Genomic DNA, 19,788 nt, shown 5'->3' with positions numbered 1-19,788 from the left:
TTCACATGGTGATATGGGCTTTGGATAACTTTGTTCCTTAAATAAATTAATAATTCAAAAAAACTATGTTTACTCAGAATCCCTTTGTCTAATATTAACATTTTGTTTATTGTTTAAAGTATGACATATACATTAATAGGTGAAATCAGAAAAGAATTTTGTCAGTCAACTAATCTTTGAAAGCTTTAAAAATTCCCATATTTTTATTTTATTTTTTATTACATTTGTACCCCGCGCTTTCCCACTCATAGCAGGCTCAATGCGGCTTACATATTATATACAGGTACTTATTTGTACCTGGGGCAATGGAGGGTTAAGTGACTTGCCCAGAGTCACAAAGAGCTGTCTGTGCCTGCAGTGGGAATTGAACCCAGTTCCCCAGTACCAAAGTCCACCACTCTAACCACTAGGCCACTCCTCCATTCAGCTCCAGGAAATTTAGCTGAAGTTGCTCATGGGAGGATAATAACCCCTGCATGTAGAGTCCATCTATATAATCTCCCCAGGCTAGAATGGATGCATCTGTCATTAACACAATTTGAACTGGGGGCAACTGGAAGGAAACTCCTTTCACCATTTTGGATTGAACTGTCTACCAGAATAGAGAGTCCCTGAAAGGACTGGTAAGAAGAATGATGCCTTGTAAAGATCTGTGTCCACTTAATGAAAAGGGACTAATGAGCTTGTGTCAAAATGAGATGGACCAAGGAGTTACATGTGTTGTTAATGCCATATGGCCCAACATCTGTCCAGCTGATGACTGCCAAATATCCTTCACTATGAAAACCAAGTTGGTTATCCTTTGTTATCCCCCCCAAAACCCACTCCCCACAACTGTACACCACTACCATAGCCCTTATGGGTGAAGGGGGGCACCTACATGTGGGTACAGTGGGTTTCGGGTGGGTCTTGGAGGGCTCCCATTTACCACCACAAGTGTAACAGGTGGGGGGGGGGGGGGTGGGCCTGTGTCCGCCTGCCTGAAGTGCACTGCACCCACTAAAAACTGCTCCAGGGACCTGCATACTGCTGTGATGGAGCTGGGTATCACATTTGAGGCTGGCAAAAAATATTTAAAAATTTTTTTGGGGGGGTGGGAGGGAGTTGATGACCACTGAGGGAGTACAGGGAAGTCATCCCCGATTCCCTCCAGTGGTTATCTGGTCAGTTTGGGCACCTTTTTGAGGCTTGGTCCTGAAAATAAATGGACCAAGTAAAGTCGGCCAAATGCTAGTCAGGGCCAGCCTTCTTTTTTCCATTATTGTCCGAGGCCGGCCATCTCTTAACCATGCCCCCATCCCGCCTTCGGTACACTACCGACACGCCCCCTTGAACTTTGTCCGGCCCTGCAACGGAAAGCAGTTGAGGGCAGCCAAAATCGGCTTTCGATTATACCAACTTGGCCGCTATTAGAAGGGCGCCCATCTCCCGATTTGTGTCAGAAGATGACCGCCCTTCTCCTTCGAAAATAAGCAGGCTAGTAACCTATGGAACTTTGTAAGTTTAAGTATCTTTAACTAAGGCGCGCTCACGTTTTTAGCGCGCGCTAAACGTTAGAGACTCTCATAGGAATGCATTGGCGTCTCTAACGATTAGCGCACGCCAAAAATGTGAGCACTCTTTAGTAAAAGGCCCTCAGTAACCTATGGGACATTGTAAGTCCAAGTGCTTTGAAAATGAGCCCCAAAGTCAAACAGATAATAAAACCTCAGATCAACAGGTTCTAAAAATTGTCTAGGTAGGGAGAGGGTAAAGAAGCCAGCATTTTATGAAAAGCCAAGCCTCCCTTCTACCAGTAGGTTGATCAGGATGGACAGAGAAATTCCAGCTCTTCTCTTGGAAGCAATCAAAATCCCATCCCTGGTTCCGGTTGTGGAGTTGACTGGGCCTTTTGAACCCTCTGCTATTTAGGGCAAGAGCACGATCCCTGTCTTCTCTGAGGTGAGCAAGAGAGACGAGTATACTTATGTCTCAGAGTAGTAGGGTCCCCATTATCTTCTGCTTTTATACCTCCTGGAAGAGGAGGCGGAGTTGGAAGTAAGCCTAGACAGGTCTTAAGCCTATCACTATGCTACTTAATTAGTATAGCAGCCTCCTGCATTTTATCTCCGAAGAGACTTTCACCATGGTACAGCACAGCAGCAAGCTTTTCCTACACTTCATATTTTAGGTCTGAAGCCAGTCGCATAAGCTCTTGATGCCATATCAAAATATCTTAAGTTGCACACACTATGAAATTTCCACACTCCTTCCCTTTGGCCTTCTCCCTAGGAAGAGTGCTGGCAAACTGTGTCACACTGTACACAATATCACACAAATACATGCCCACAAAAGAGCTGATAGGATGCTATGCAGAACATTACCAAAACATTCTGAAAATATTTTCTCCCAAAAGATTCCAGTGTCGGAGCTTCCCTCCCAGGAGGCATGAGACGAGTAACATAGTAGATGATGGCAGATGAAGGCCTGTACAGTCCGCCTAGTCTTCAAACTTCACCATAGCAATCCCTTGGCACAAAAAAAAAAAAATACGGACTGATTCTTCCTTCTTCTTTGGGCAGGACTCATACAATGACTAGTCCTGATGGCCTCTGCCAAGCATGATTGAGACACTCTTAATGCTGATGCATCCCCAGTGTCTGTTGCAGCCCCCTGGACCCATGAAGACTTTGCTTTCCGATGCTGAAGTCGAAGAACTAAACTTTTCTGCATCAAAACTGCATTTGTGCTGTCCCTTACAACCACAAATCCTTCTCTTAGGCATCTGTGAACCTAATTTATGACGACAGGGATCACATGGTTGGGCCCCAGGCTTTGCAGACACACACTATGGCTAAGGGCCTGTTGCACCAGGTGCACGTTTTGAAGTTACTGGGGGAATTTCTTATGGAACACTAGTAACGAAGGCCCGTTTCAAATCGCAATGAAACGGGCGCTAGCAAGGCTCCCCTCCGTCCCTTTGTGTCTCCGGCCCCTCTGCAGCCTCCATGCGAATGTACTGTGACCCTGGCCCTTTTGGCACGCCCCCCAGCGTCCGTGACCGTTCCGTTCCCCCCGATGTGTGTGTTGCCAGTGCACCCCCTTCCATCCCCACCGATGTCGTTGCTTCCGGCGCTCCCCCCTCTCTGAAGGCCCCCCCCCACCCCACTGACCTGCCGAAACAGAAGATTTCAGTGTCATGTGAATGCCCCTGCAGTAGGAACTGATAGAGTAACGTGTGCTCCGCCCTCGACATCGCGTTTTGACACGAGGGCGGAGCAGAGCTACAGTGCAGTACAACGTTGGAGCTGAGAATGTGCTCCGCCCTCAACATCATAACGTTTGACGCGAGGGCGGGGCCCACAGACTGTGATTTTGTGTGGCTTCAGAGCTTCGAACTTACGAACCTGGCTTCAGTGACGTCAGTGCAAATAGAATGTTGAGGGTGAGTTTTATATATATATAGAAGTCATCTGGAAAAATAGCTGCAGGAAATTCAAACTTGATGACGAAAGTTATCTGACGGAGCTCAAATACCTCTATCAGGCCTGAATAAAGCGAACATGAAAAAATAAAAGAAACTTGAAAAATGTGAACCCCCCTCCCCCCCCAAAAAAATCAACTACCCAAAACACACCACCTAAGGCTCTATCATGAACAGCAGTGCACAACAGTGACAGGATACCAGGATGAAAACTTACAAAAAAAAAAAAAAAAAAAATCAGAATCGTTTGAAAGGGAGGGACCGACTAGCTCTGAGCAAAACTAAAGACTGAAGCAGTTCTATGCAATAGATGATGCAGGATGTAGCATGTAGGCATTACTGAGCCTGCTCAAAAGTTCCAGAAACCTAACCAGGAGTAGTGTCCCATGCTGATCTACATTGTTCACATCACCCACATTGTGAAGAATTCATATCCTGTTTGTCCTTGGAGAAATAAATAGTATATACAGTTTCCCCAGAAAGTACTCCCCACTCCCCAATCTCCATTTCTCTACAAATGTTTACTTACCTGAGGCCTTTATCCACTCATTCCCAATAATCATAGCTTAAAGCCCTCCTCAGTAGCCAGTCTGTTCTAGAAGAAACTTTGTCCTTTCTTCAACAGGGAGACACCATTTGTGCTCAGCAGCCCATGGAGTATCATCTCATTGTTCAAAAAAGAAGAAATGTTCTTGTATCTATCATCTACACAGCCAATCATTTTCCTCTAAACTGTGAGCTTCTCTGCTTTGCCCTTTAACTTTGACTGGCAGAACGGAAGAAAACAAAACCTGTGCACTTACTTGCTTCATCATCTCCTGCATTTTAAGCCATGTCATAAAGGTTCTCAGAATTTTTCATTGTAATTATTTATTTATTTTAGAGTAGCAGGTTGTGGACAATAACCGTATGATCCCTATTCATGGCATCTCAATAATGAGCACCTTAATTTATGCTTACCATGCAAACTGCAGCTCCAAAAGAACAAAAAGAAATTATAGTCAGCATATTATTATGTTTACATAGGCATATAAATGGCAACAATAGCATTTAAAACACTGCCTGATCGTGACACTGCTTATGCCTTGCATTATCTTTCCTTTACAGAGCAAGTTGATCAGTTGGATTGTGGTGCATGTACAGTTAATTCAGTCGTCACATGCTAGAAATTTTAATGCTCCAGATTTTGAAAATTCTATAAAAGTGTGACTTTCAACTGTAGAGTTTGCTTCTTAGAATTATAGTTGGGCTTTGGTTAAACTACAGAATTCTCAGACAAGTCAATAAGGCACATCAACCAAGTGTTCCAGTACAAAATGTTTTAAAATTAGAAACTGTGGACAAGGTTACTAAAGGATATTTACAGGCTAGAAAATTTTCCATTCTGAATATTTATTAGTGCACTGGAATGGCATGGGTTAGGGCTGCAGGATAGCTCCAGATTCTTCCATTAGTCCTTTCTCTTGTTACTGGGGATACATTTCCACAATTATTCCATGTCCCTGGAAAATAAGAGGAACAGTTTCAAAAAAAGATTTTTCCCATTAAATCCCCCCTACCATTCCAAATGGCTATGATTTCTTTACTAGTCAGGGACTAGGAATGGTCTTTCTTGCCAGCAAACGTTGCTTATAGTAATAACACCACTTTTTTTAATTCTAATTTTTATTGAGGTTTTACAAATACAACATGTAGGCTCAACATGACATACTGACATGGTACACCCATCTGATCCACTAACAATATTATCTTCTCTCCCCTTCCCCTCTCTTCCCTCACCTTCGTCCTTGAAGATCCTCCTTTCCCCTTCTTCAGAGCAGGATTAAGCTAGAGGCAATCTAGGGATGTGCCTAAGGGGGGGGTGTGTGTGTGTGTGTGTGTGTGTGTGTGTGTGTGGTGTGTGTGTGTGTGTGGTGTGTGTGATGTGTGTTGTGTGTGTGTGTGTGTGTGGTGTGTGGTGTGTGTGTGGTGTGTGTGGTGTGTGTGTGTGTGTGTGGGGGGGGGGGGGGGGGATAACTGTCAGATGTGCTCAGAAAATCAGAAGAAGATGATTGCCAACTGTCTGGATTTTTTTTTTTTCCAGAATTCTTAAACTTTGTAATGTATCTGTCTCAAAGCCAGAAGGGTGGCTAAATGTCTGGATATTTTTCAGAGTTTAGCCCCCTTCAGCTCTCCAATCCTCCCCCTCCCCTTCCAGTGCAGAGACTGTGGTAGGATCCAGCCTATGTAAAGGCTGCAATTGTCACAAGAAGTTGAGGAGGAGCTGCAAGGGATATGAGGGAAGCTGAGGTCTGCACAGAGCCTTGGAGAAAAGCAGTGAACAAGTGAGGGTCCAATAAACAAAGCATACCATGCTTGTAATGTTTGCTTTAGACCAACTGTAGCCAGTCTACAGCAAATGTTATTTAGCGTCTAATGCACAACAGGGGTCTGCATCCCTTTTACTGTTCAATGTAGCAACTACTGATAACCCTATGCAAATGTATTACAAATAGCTCATCAGTATTAAAATGAGCATTCCGAGTGATGCACAGACATTTCTGTGCACCGCTCAGAAAGGAGCGCCTATATTTAGTGTCCCAAATTTTACGGCAGGTCTAGAGCTGTCGTTATGGGGAGCAGTTTACTTGCACTATATAGTGCAAGCAGACTGGAACCCTGACCCTCACCCCCAAAACTTTAAGATATCCTTGGAGGTCTAGCGGATCCCTTTCAACTCCCTCCTGACACCTAAAAATAAAATCTCTGGTGGACTCCTTCCTGACCGACCCCCCCAAAAGAAATCTCCATGATGGTCCGGCTGGGCCAGACCAGACCCCCCTAGTCGCCACAAAGTCCTGGTGGTGTAGTGGGATTCCCCTCCATCCCCCAGGCCCCTACAATACCTTTCTTGCTGGAGGCAGGAGGTCTGCCTCCGCCCTCTGGGCCTGCATGCTTCAAAACGGCAGTGCCCAGCCTCTGCCCGGTACATCCTGGGATGCACTGGGAGGCACAGGCGGTCGGTGGCCCAACTGTTTGGGGAGACTAAAGGGGGTAGGGTCACCCTATGCTTGGAATAAACTTCCTGAGCCCTTACGCCAAGCCCCCTCCCTACCCATCTTCAAATCCTTACTCAAAGCCCACCTCTTCAATGTTGCTTTCGGCACCTAACCTTTATAACCTTTCAGGAAATCTTGACTGTCCCAATTTGACGACCCCTACTTGACTGACTGTACACTTGTCCTTTAGATTGTAAGCTCTTTGAGCAGGGACTGTCCTTCTATGTTAAACTGTACAGCGCTGCGTAACCCTAGTAGCGCTTTAGAAATGTTAAATAGTAGGAGTAGGGTGGGGCCAGGGGTGGAGCTTAAATCCATAATGGTCTGATAACACAGAAAAAAAAAAAATAAAAGTCACAATTAATACCTTTTATTAAATTTAGATATTATATATGTATCATATGTCAAAGAATAAAGTGGTTGCTCAAAGCATATACTAACCACAATCGCTCAACTGCAAAACACTATGCACAACTTTGTGCAAAAACACACTCAGAACCTTACTGTACCATAAATATTACACTGGGCAGAACCTAATACACCAATATACCACCCATACGGAAAATGCAGACCGTCAAATATGAAACAAGGATCAAAATATCACAATTCTCATGTAGAACCATAAAACATCCTAATTCATGTTTAATGTGGGATAAAATGCCATACATAAGTAAATAAATATAAACATTTAATGTTGAGCACCTGAACTCAAAGTGGACATATTCCAAACACTATAATGAAAATAAAATGATCTTTTCTACCTTTGTTGTCTGGTGGCTTTGTTTTTATGATCATGCTAGCCCAGTATCCGATTCTGCTGCTATCTGTCCTCTTAACTCTGTTTCCAGGACTTCCTTTCCATTTATTTCTTTACTTTCTGCCTTTCTTCTTCATTTCTTGTCCTACATCCGTAAGTAAAAGCTGGGTCCTCCGCAGACTTGACTGTCCAATGGATCCAGCTTCTGCCTATTTTCTTCATCCATGTGCAGTTTTTCTCTCTTCCTTTTCCCTCTCCTTCCTCACTCTTCCCTTCCCTCCATCCATGTCCAGCATTTCTTCTCTCTCCTTTCCCTCTCCTCCATCCATGTCCAGCAACTCTTCTCTCCCCTGCCCCCCCTCCAGCCATCCACACCCACCCAGCGATTCTCTTCGCTCCCCTGCCCCCCCCTCCAGCCATCCACACCCACCCACCCATTGATTCTCTCCTCTCTGTTCCCGGGCAGATTTTCTAACAGGAGCTGCTCATCCAACCAGAGAGCTCTATTTGAATGCAGATTAACACAGACACTCTAATGGGAATTTTTAGTAAAAAAACACCAGCTAAACCCTTCGTTTTTGGATCAAACTTCACATTTTTGATCAGAGCCATGCCCTAACATTAAGGCTGTAAACATTTCCAACAATTTTTACCCATAAATATGCAAATGAGAACCTCCCAAAAACAGATAATTTGCATATGGCTTGAGCAAATTTGAGTACATAGCATACCAATCCCACTTCCTAGCACCTAAATTCTGCAATTAGATTTAATGCAAATACTTTTAAAACTTATTTTTAGCACTTTTAAAATTTCAGGGGTCAGTGCACGTCTCTTTGGTATGAAGTGCTCATGTGCAGGAATTCATCCTAGTTAAATATCTCCCTGGCAACCCAGGACACCTCCAGCCAACCCCCCTGCTCTGCTCTCCCAGCAGTAAGGTAATCAAATTACAACTGGTTATACACAAGGCTAGAGACGGCTTTCACTGCAGCTGCTGCTATTTAAACCCCCCAGAGCAGCTGGACTCACGGGAGAACTACTACTACTACTATTTAGCATTTCTATAGAAACAGCTGATCCATCCTGCTGTGGCTGGGGAGGCATAGCCTCCCCAAGCCTCTTATACCGGGTGCCATGCTGGGAGGGACCTAAGCACTATATAAGGGAAAAAAAACTCCTTATAACAACTCTATTTTGAAGCAGGTGGGCCTACAAGCAGGAGGTGGTCCTCCTGCCTCCAACATCAAAGGTATTATAGGGTTCGGGGGGGAGGGGAATCTCAATTCACCACCAGGGCTTTATGGTGACTAAGAGGGTATGGTATGGCTAGCATGGAATTTCTTCTTTTTTTTTGGGGGGGGGGGGGGGGGTCCCACCAGGGATGAATTTAGGTGTGTCTGTGCGTCAGGAAGGGGGTCCACTGGACCACTGGGGATTTTTTGGGATTGTGGATGCTGGGAGGGGTTTGAGCAATCCTGGCCTTGGGGGGGGGGGGGGGGGGGGCTGGTGGTTGGGGGTGTCCACTGGACCACTAGGGATTTTTTGGGATTGCAGGGGTCGAGAGGGTGTTGGCATGCGCCAGGAATGTTCGGACCCCTTTACCGACCAATGTACAACATTAACAGCGTGCATATAATTTGCCAGCTGTTAGTGTTGTGCAACGGTCTGTAATTCTGACTCGTTAATGAGCCGGTGTTTTTCTGGTGTTGTTCCTTACAGCGCCGGAGTTCTGTGCATTGGGGCCTAAGTGTCTTGAGTAGGGGGAGGGGGGATTGTTGTAAAGGAATAGGATTGACGAATGGGGGAAGTGTGAAGGGTCTGAGTCAGGCTGATGAAAAAAACTGGTAAGAACTTTTACATGATGGTAGGTAGACCTGGTGGGGCATGGGGGCACTGCCTGAATAAGCAGGAACAGACAGCACTTGAAACAGAGAGCTAGAGAGAGTGCATTTACTTGTGTATGTTTCTGTGTCTCTGGTGCGAACAGCTGCATATAATCAGAGCTTCCCTTTTGAAATCCTGGGCTGGAATGGAAACGTTCACTGGCACAAATGTACCTGTGCACATACTAAGTGAAGGGAAGTTTTCAGGCTAGGGAATTTAACTTGCTAATTATTAAATTACATGGGCAAATTCCTTTGAACACTGTCCTAATGTTGCCTCCACTGTCTATATCCTTTCAGAAGTGCCAAAGAAAGCTAGGTATATTTTTCTTCTTCTATTTGTGAAGCTTCTTTCATATGTACAACTTTGTACATTTATACCTTAGACAAATGAAAGGCACTTCTGCAAGCTGCCACCTAAATTTAGGCACCAATACTGCATCTAGTTTATATAATAGTAATGCTTACACATGTGATTGGCACCAACAATTGGAAGCTGCATGCATAAGTGCTAGGTGAATTTTATAAATCGTGCACTTAACATGGGCAAAGCATGGGTGTGTCATCAAGTGATGTGTACAAATTAGACAAACTGGACAGGCCCTGACGTGGTGAACTGGATTACGAACTGGTTGACGGACAGAAGCCAGAGGGTGGTGGTGAATGGAATTCGCTCGGATGAGGGAAAGGTGAGTTGTAGAGTGCCTCAGGGATCGGTGCTGGGGCCGATTCTGTTCAATATGTGAGCGACATTGCCGAAGGGTTAGGGTTACCATTTTGTGTCCTCTGAAAGAGAGGACATATGTCACGCCCCCTACCCCGCCCCCGCCACGCCTCATGCCCCGCCCCCTTCAGGTTCGGGTTCCGCCACGCCCCCCCGTCACATAGTCCCCTCCCCCCCATCACATACCCCCCCTCACTTACTATCTAGCCCTGGTGGTCTAGTAGCGTCTTCTCTTCGGGGCAGGAAAGAGCCCCCTCTTTCCTGCCCGGAGCGCTGCCTGCCCTTGCCTGCTGCATCCTCCTCGGTATGGCTGGGGATTCAAAATGGCCACCGAGAGTTGAAGCGGCCTCGCGAGAGTTCAACTCTCGGCGGCCATTTTGAATCACCAGCTAGACCGAGAAGGATGATAGACAGGGGAGGCAGCGCTCCGGGCAGGAAAGAGGGGGCTCTTTCCTGCCCCGAAGACGTCACTAGACCACCAGGGAACATGGTAAGGAAGGGGAGGGGACGGGAGACCAGGTCACCAGACCCACGGCGCCGATCGCCCGCCCACATGCCCACCGCACGCACGCGCCTGTCCGCACCCGCGCCGACATTTGTCCAGAAATCCGGACAAACGTGGGCGAAGGCAAAATCCGCCGGACGCCCCGGACATGCCCTCAAAAAGAGGACATGTCCGGGGAAATCCGGACGTATGGTAACCCTACGAAGGGTTAGAAGGTAAAGTTTGCCTTTTTCCGGATAATACTAAGATTTGTAACAGAGTGGACACCCGGGATGGAGTGGAAAACATGAAAAAGGATCTGCGGCAGCTAGAAGAATGGTCTAAGGTTTGGCAATTAAAATTCAATGCGAAGAAATGCAAAGTGATGCACTTAGGTAGTAGAAATCCACGGGAGACGTATGTATTAGGCGGGGAGAGTCTGATAGGTACCGACGGGGAGAGGAATCTTAGGGTGATAGTATTTGAGGATCTGAAGGCGACGAGACAGTGTGACAAGGCGGTGACCGTAGCCAGAAGGTTGCTAGGTTGTATATAGAGAACTGTGATCAGCAAAAGAAAGGAAGTGTTGATGTCCCTATATAAGTTGTTGGTGAGGCCCCACCTGGAGTATTGTGTTCAGTTTTGGAGGCCATATCTTGCTAAGGATGTAAAAAGAATTGAAGCGGTGTAAAGAAAAGCTACGAGAATGGTATGGGATTTGCGTTGCAAGACGAATGAGGAGAGACTTGCTGACCTGAACATGTATACCCTGGAGGAAAGGAGACACAGGGGTGATATGATACAGACGTTCAAATATTTGAAAGGTATTAATCTGCAAACGAACCTTTTCCGGAGATGGGAAGGCGGGAAGGCGGTAGAACTAGAGGACGTGAAATGAGATTGAAGCGGGGCAGACTCAAGAAAAATGTCATGAAGTATTTTTTCACGGAGAGAGTGGTGGATGCTTAGAATGCCCTCCCGCGGGAGGTGGTGGAGATGAAAACAGTAACGGAATTCAAAAATGTGTGGGATAAACATAAAGGAATCCTGTTCAGAAGGAATGGATCCTCAGAAGCTTAGCGGAGATTGGGTGGCAGAGCTTGGGGGGGGGGGGGGGGGGGGGAGACGGCTGGGCTAGTGCTGGGCAGACGTCTATGGTCTGTGCCATGAACATGGCAGATACTAATCAAGGTCAGGTATACAAAAAAAGTAGCACATATGAGTTATCTTGTTGGGCAGACTGGATGGACCATGCGGGTCTTTCTCTGCCATCATCTACTATGTTACTATGTACACATTACATGGCATGCTTAGCCCAGCTATTGATCTATTATAAGAAGATGCACCTAACCTTTTGGCACCCCAATGCAGATTTGCGCTAATATTCTATAATGACTTAGGGACACCCTTAAGCTGTCTGTATCAATTGTCTAAGTGTGCTCCTTTGTGGTGCTCAAAATGAGGTGCCAATTTATATGATTGCCACTATTGCCCTTAAACATCACTCTTTAGGGCAGTCTACCTTTGGCATCTCTGGCTTGTACCAGAAGCAATGGAGAGGGGAAAATGATTTACCTAGCTTCCCTGGTTCTCAGCCCACTGCTGCAGAGCTGCCAAGTTAGCCATTTCCAAGAGAGAAATTGTTTGGCCAGTCCTGATTTTGAATTTATACCCCAAATTCAGAGTTCTATTTGTACTCTCTGATATTATCAATTTAAACTAGAACTTCAGGTCTCACAATTTATCAAGATATGGCTGTCAGGATCCAAGACTGGATCCAAAATTTCCTCCTAGAACTAGGTAACTTGGCAGCCCTCCAGCTCTAACCATTAAGCTTCTCTGTTTGAAACATGTGCTTGAGTAGTACCCATGCTCACTCACAAACTATTACTAATCTGGCGAAGGACCTATAAGAACCACACAGCGTACTGTCCTTTCCCATTTTGTATATAATTGTGACTCCTGCCATCCTCATAAAATGAGTGAGGTAATGACAGTATTTCTGGTGACTAAGTGCATCATCTCTAAAACCTGTCTGAGGCTCCACCACATAAGACCCAAATTCAAGTCACATACACTACAGTGGTACAGCAAACCACAGGTCTAGCCCACAGTAAAGTTAGTTTATTCAGAAATAAAATATATCCCATTGAAGCATGCATTGTAGGCTGAAGCAACAATGGTGGAACATGCTATCATGGTAGAAGCACAGTACTGCATACTGTAGCATAAATCAGCGTGCAGTACTGTGCTACTTTATTCTAATAAACAGAATCCTAATTTAAGAAGCAAGCAGTTTTATTGATTAGCACCCTAGTTTAAGCATGGGCATGGTTTGGGTATATTAAAAAAGTATACTATAAGACAGGGCTTCCCAGGCCTGTCCGGTGGACCCCACAGCTAGTCAGGTTTTCAGGATTTCTAGAAAAATTATGCACGCGTTAAACTTACATGTGCTGGAGGCTTAGCACAAGCATATCTCATGCATATTCATTGTGACGATCCTGCAAGCCCAACTGGCTGTGGGGTCCCTAGGACAGATTTGGGAAGCCATGCTATAAAGATCCTACAAAAAGGAACATGTTTTTATCCATACTAATTTCCCTTTCAGAATGGGATTCAGAAATGGATTAAATCATATTGTCATAACAAAGAAATAGAGATCTTCAGGCAACGCACAACATGCAATGTTCTATGTAATCAACTGTCAAATCTTCTACCTCTCTCTCTTTTTTTATTTTAAACATACTGCAAGTTAACTTGGACATATATTACTTTATTCATTTTTATGTAAATGCTATCAGTTGCAAAGAATATGAAGGTAAATGAAGTAATGTATATATTACCTGTCCACCAGCTGCGCAGGCTGCCACCAAGGCATACTGACCTCCCTCATTCTTCAACCTATGAGCAGCTGCCATTACTAAGCGAACGCCAGTAGCACCGAAGGGATGTCCCAAGGATAGAGATCCACCCCATTTATTAAATTTCTCCAAAGGAGGAACACCAACCTGCACCAAACCAAGAAAAATGTCCAATGAATATAGTTAAGAAACTGCATAACCTTCTTTCACTGGCTGCATTTTCAGTCATGTGTTTTGTGTGAAACACTCATTTTACAGGTGCACAGCAATGCACAGGACATCCTTCTTTAACAATAATAATGAAGCATCAAAACAAACAAATGCTTTATTTACCCAGTCCAACGTAAGTGTAGTGGACATTTATCACAGAAATCATAGGAGAGACAAAGACAGACATTCATTCTACTAAGAATTATGCTTTTACTGAATTATGGAAAAATCTGGTCTTACCTGCTAATTTTCCTTCACTGATTCCAACCAGACTAGTCCAGAATGCATGGGTTATGCCCCTTTACCAGCAACAGAGAGTCTCTGAGCTCTGCCCAAAAAAGGCATTGCACACAAACAGAGAATAGAGTTAAATGGTCTGTGCTGGAGCCGCTGCTTTTTAAATGTATTTATAAATGATCTAGAGATGGGAGTAACTAGTGAGGTAATTAAATTTGCTGACAACACACAGTTATTCAAAGTTGTTAAATCACAAGAGGATTGTGAAAAATTACAAGAGGACCATACGAGACTGGGAGACAGGACATCTAAATGGTAGATGACATTTACTGTTAGTAAGTGCAAAGTGATGCATGTGGGAAAGAGGAACCCGAATTATAACTACATAATGCAAGGTTCAACGTTAGGAGTCACCGACCAGGAAAGGGATCTAGGCGTCATCATTGATATGTTGAAACCTTCTATTCAGTGTATGGCGGCAGCTAAGAAAGCAAATAGAATGAAGTATTATTAGGAAAGGAATGGAAAACAAAAATGAGGACGTTATAATGCCTTTGTATAGCTCCATGGTGCGACTGCACCTCGAATATTGTGTTTAATTCTGGTCACCGCATATTAAAAAAGATATAGTGGAATTAGAAAAGGTACAGAGAAAGGCGACGAAAATGATAAAGGGGATGGGACACTTCCCTATGAGAAAAGGCTAAAGTGGCTAGGGCTCTTTAGCTTGGAGAAAAGATGGCTGAGGGGAGGAACGATAGAGGTCTATAAAATAATGAGTGGAGTGGAACGGGTAGACATGAATCGCTTGTTTACTCTTCCCAAAAATACTAGGACTAGGGGGCATGCAATGAAGCTACAAAGTAGTAAATTTAAAATGAATCGGAGAAAAATTTTCTTCACTCAACGTGTGATTAAACTTATCAAGTGAATCACTTGTTCGTGTTTGTTTCTTAATCATTGACTCAGCCTCCACCATCCTAAGTCCACTAACAAAAATGTGTGTAGCTAATTACTTTTTGACTTTTACAATACCCTCAATACTATAATACACAGCACTTATCTTAGGCAGGTTGGTGCGCTCTTAAACCCCGACAGGTCCCCGTTTCGTATTCACTTTGTCAAGGGGGAGTGCCACCAAATCCGATTACTGCCTCAAAAAACTGTGTGCTGGCTCGTGTTCTAGGATAAGTAGCATAAAATGTATTGTATTTTTTTGGGCTCTTGCCAGGTACTTGTGACCTGGATTGGCCACTTTTGGAAACAGGATGCTGGGCTTGATGGACCTTCGGTCTGTCCCAGTATGGCAAATTAATGTACTTATGTAGCTCTCCAGTATTTCTGTAAGCAAGCAATTAACCACAAAACGACATTCTTCCAAAACAAACCATGGAAGGAGGGGATCCAAAGCCTTCATCATGAGATTTATCTAGTTAAGAGAACCTGGAGGACAACCTGATGTCCCAGTATCTCCCAAAACAAACAAAAAATTATCCATCACATTGAAGGAATATATATACAGAAAGTAGGGTGGGCTTCTAGACTGGTTTGGTTGGATTCAATGAAAGAAAATTAATAGGCAAGATCGTATTTTTCCTTCCTTTTTGTCCACCAGACCAGTTCAGAATGCATGCAATATTGCAAAGCAATCCTTAAGGTAGGTGGGAAGCTAAGACTCCTTCTGCCAGGACCGCAGTCCCAAAGGCAGTATCTTCTCTGGCATAAACATTTATCTTATAGTGTTTGGAAGAGGTGTGCAAGGATAACCAAGTGTCGGCTCTATAAATATCAGCTGGAAAAACCAACTATAATTCAGCCCAAGAGGCCACCATGCCTCTGGTGGAGTCTGCTCAGAAACCCTTAGGGAGCAAATGCCTACTGAGAACATAAGCTGGAATCATCACCTCCTTAACCAGCACACAACAGGAGACTGCTTCACCTTTCCCAATACCCCCAAACACGAACATGGGATCCAGTGGCGTACCAAGGGGGGGTGGTGGGGGCTGTCCGCCCCGGGTGTCGGCGGGTGGGGGGGGTGCTCCGTTGTCTCCTGCCGCCACCCTGCGTTTTTTAAAAAAATCCATGCAGTGACGCAGGTAGCGCCTCGTGTCTGCCCTGCTGTGTGCTGTGAAAAAAGAAAATCGCTTCGCTGGCGTTCTCTCGCTATGTCCTGCCCTCGAGGAAATAGGAAGTTACCTCAAAAGAGGGCGGGACATAGCGAGGGAAGGCCTGACGCCAGCTAAGCGATTTTCTTTTTCACAGCACATAGCAGGGCAGACATGAGGCGCTGCCTGCGTCGCTGCATGGATTAAAAAAAAAAAAAGCAGGGTGGTGGCAGGAGAAGAGGGCTCTGTCGGCTGTCCACAGGGTGGGGAGAGCTCAGAGGGGAGAAGGGAATTGGGGAGGGGTGGGGGGAGCTCAGAGGGGAGAAGGGAATTGGGGAGGGGTGGGGTGCTCAGAGGGGAGAAGAGGTCTGAAGCTGGAACTGGGGTCTGACAAGGGGGCAGGAGGGAGAATGGGTCCATGCCTGGGGCAGGTGCAGTGGCGTACCTAGGGTAGTTGACACCCGGGGCCGGTCATTTTTTAACACCCCCCCCAAATCCAGTACTAGGCATACCGAGAATACAAAACACTCAGGACCTATACAGCAATTCTACCATACCATAAGCAGTAATTTGTACAAGTCACACAAGGAAAAGGAAAGCATCTTAAACACTACAGTGAGCACTAGAACATCAATTCACCTATTGTAAAACGAAAACAGACAGATTAGTACAGATCGTAGATCCTGCAGTCAATGCCAACCGAAAGTCATGTCTTTTTCACAAACACAGATACACCCTAATCCACTATAGAATAAGTAATCATAAACTTTCTATTTAGACAAAAATTAAACTGAACCCCCGATGCCAGACTCTGCATACAATGCAACACCACAGAAACAGAAAATGTCCCCTAGTACTGTGCAAAATATAAAGACAGCAGATGTAAATTTGAAAAAACTAACAAATACCAATCACCACTTTACAAATTAACACATAGAAATAAAACAAATGCAGAAAATAAAATAATACCATTTTATTGGACTAATACATTTAGCTTCCAGAGGCCAAAATCTCCCTCCTCAGGTCAGTACAGTATAGTGCTGTTACAGTATCCTATCCTGACCTGAGGAAGGGGGTTTTGTTCTCTAAAAGTTAAGTCAAAATGTATTAAAATTAGTCCAATAAAAACATTACCTTATTTACATGTTCTATTTATAAACATTTATTAACACAGCTACAATACTATATCCTAAAGCAAAATAATAAAAATATATATTTACAGTTTGTTGTCTCTGGTTTCTGCTTTCCTCATCTTCTTTTCACTGTCTTCCTTCCATCCAGGATCTGTCTTCGCTCTCTCTCTGCCATCCAGTGTCTGCACTCTCTAATGTCCCTTCCATCCACTGTCTGCCCTCTCTCTCTACCCCTTCCATCCACATCTGCCCCAGTCTGCCATCTCTCTCTCCTCTTTCCATCAAGATCTACCCTCTCTCTCTCTCTCTCTCCCTTCCATCCACATCTACCCTCTATCTCTGCCGCTTCCATCCACCATTTGCCCCAGTCTGCCCTCTTTCTCTCTCCCCCTTCCACCCACCATCTGCCCTTTCTCTCTGCCCCTTCAATCCGTCTGCCCTCCCTCTCCCATCCATCCAGGGTCTGCCCTCCCTCACGCTCCCCACTTCCATCCAGGGTCTGTCCCCTCTCTCTCTGCCCCCTCTTTTCAGCCCCCAGTTCCACCTGCCCCTAGTTCCAGCCTCAGCCCACATCTCCCACCTGCCCCCCTTTTCAGCCCCACTATCCCACCAGTCCCCAGCCCTTTTCTCCCATCAGTCCTGAGCTTCAGCCCCCAGCCACTTCTCCCTGTCCCCTTTTCAGCCCCTAGTTTCAACCCCAGCCCTTTTCTCTAACCAGTCCTGAGCTTCAGCCCCAGCCAGTACTCCCTGTCCCCTTTAAAGCCCCCAGTTTCAGCTCCTGCCTCGTTTCAGCCCACAGTTCCAGCACTAGCCCCCTTATCCCAAATACCCTCTCCTTTTCAGCCCCCAGTTCCAGTCCCCTTCATCCACCACTACTGTTCTCCTTTCCAGCACATCCCGGAATCTCACCATTCCTGCCTGCATCGCTGAAACACTCCACTTGTCTGCTCTCCCCCAACAAATTGGTGCCAAGGTGGAGACCTTCCCTCCACTCCCCCAGCGTCTCTGAGCCTCCCCTCACCCCAAATACCCAAAAGGACTTTGCAGCATGGCCTGCCTCTCCAGTATAGAAGAAGAGAACCACAAAATATGCTTCAAAGGTATTTTGGGACAAAAGGATCGCTTAACAAGATTGGCTAATTTATCCTCCCCAAGCTCTCAATCTAACAAAATATGAAGTTGTGCCCCCCCACCCAATAATACTAATGTATGTTAGGCACTGTCCTACCTCCCTGTGCTAGTCTGCTCCAAAAGATGTTACGAGCAAATCGAGGATGTTTCCCCTCCCCAAATAAAGGAAAAAATAATCACGCTTCAAGTATTGCAAGAACACACATGGGATTGGAATAGGCAAAGTTTGAAATAAAAATAACTGGGGTAAAATATTAATTTTTAACACAGAAATACACACCACCATAATAACCACAGCCCTTTCCAGCGACTCAAATCACCCCGAACCTGTCGTAGTAGTTTTGAATAATTCACTGAAAAACGTTGAGTCAAATCTCGAGGGAGCATCAACCCCAGTAACGAATAGCCGAGCAGACCACCCAAAACTGAAAATTCTGCTGTAGAAGCACCTCATCCCTCAGCAACCTGGTAATGCCAAAATTTCTGATTTCCCCATATTGACCTTAAACCCAGCCACATCCGCCAGAACCATCGGCAATGTTAATAAAGGATCGCGTATATTTAATAAAAGATCATCACCAAAAAGTGCCAACTTATGTTCACAGGGTCCTATTTGGATACCCTTCACATCAGAATTTTCCTGAATACGAATGGCCAATGGCTCTATTGACAACGCAAAAAGTAGCGGACACATCCCTAACATATACCTCGCCACACCAGAAAAACAGTGGAATAAGACCCATTAACCTTAACCCTGGCCATTGATACCTTGTAGAAGGCTCGAACCTAGGAACAAAAACTAGGAGCAAAACCAACTCTGTCCATCACTGCTCATAAGAATGCCCAGCACATCTTATCGAATGCCTTCTCAGGGTCCAAATTCAACAAGACAATCTTGTCCTGAGCCTGCTGGGCTTGCCACATCAAATGGAGGATCATGTGCACATCCTATATAATAATTTGCACCTCCAACGTTCCATCGCTGTCTGGCTGCCTGGGTTCGTAACATCTCATGATGTCAGCAAGCCTCCAGCATTCCATTCCCCCACTGCCCCGCCCTCGCATCAAAACATAATGACATCAGAGGGCGGAACAGTGAGAGGGAAGGGAACGCTGGAGGCGAGCTGACGTCAGGATGTTACCAACAGAAGGGAAGCCAGCCAGAAAACGATGAGGTACAAAGGAAGAGAGAATCGCGGCACATCGAGGGGAGGGCAGGGCAGAATCGATGGACATGGATGGGAGGGCAGGGAAGAGGAGAATTGCTGGACATGGAGGGGAGGGAAGAATCGCTGGACATGGGGGGGGGGGGGGAGGGCAGGGGAGAGACAAAAAAATTGCTTACAAGAGAGCCTTTCTAGGGCCCGTTTCATTGTTGAGGAAAAAGGCTGGGTTCCACTAGTTGTCTCCTACCTGGCACTTTTGAACAAAACCTGACTGGTCAGCATGAACCAGGCCTGGGAAAACCTGTGCCAATCTATCCGCCAAAATTTTTGCTAGGAGTTTAACATCTAAATTTAAAAGTGAAATGGGCCTATAAGATTCACAGTTGGTGGAGTCATTCCCCAATTCAACTATATCGAAATTCCTGCCTCTCACATAGAAGGAAGGAGAGAACAACCATCCAACACTGCCCTTCCCCACCCTCTCTAAAAGAGGACCTACCTCACCCGCAAAAGTTTTATAAAAGGAGCTCAAAAGTGCAACTCAGGCAACTTACCAGATGTAAGATAGCTTATCCCCCCTAATATTTCCT

At 45.3% G+C, this 19,788-nt stretch overlaps 1 protein-coding gene across 4 annotated transcripts in view; it reads right to left on the bottom strand.

The window, feature by feature from the left end:
• Positions 1-4,301: 4,301 nt before the first annotated feature.
• The window catches only part of HADHB (hydroxyacyl-CoA dehydrogenase trifunctional multienzyme complex subunit beta), a 148,556-nt gene continuing 133,069 nt past the window's right edge, over positions 4,302-19,788 (bottom strand). For all 4 annotated transcript variants that reach the window (XM_030198642.1, XM_030198640.1, XM_030198641.1 and 1 more), the window contains 2 exons: positions 13,199-13,363; positions 4,302-4,965 (listed from right to left, as the gene is read on the bottom strand). In XM_030198642.1, the coding sequence (XP_030054502.1) occupies positions 4,930-4,965; positions 13,199-13,363 (201 nt within the window). In that variant the 3' untranslated portion in view covers positions 4,302-4,929. The remainder of the gene's footprint in view (positions 4,966-13,198; positions 13,364-19,788) is intronic.

Source organism: Microcaecilia unicolor, chromosome 3 (assembly GCF_901765095.1).
Source record: "Microcaecilia unicolor chromosome 3, aMicUni1.1, whole genome shotgun sequence".
NCBI classification, from domain to species: domain Eukaryota; kingdom Metazoa; phylum Chordata; class Amphibia; order Gymnophiona; family Siphonopidae; genus Microcaecilia; species Microcaecilia unicolor.
The sequence above is the reverse complement of the archived record's forward strand: the minus strand, read 5'-3'. Positions and strand labels throughout refer to the sequence as shown.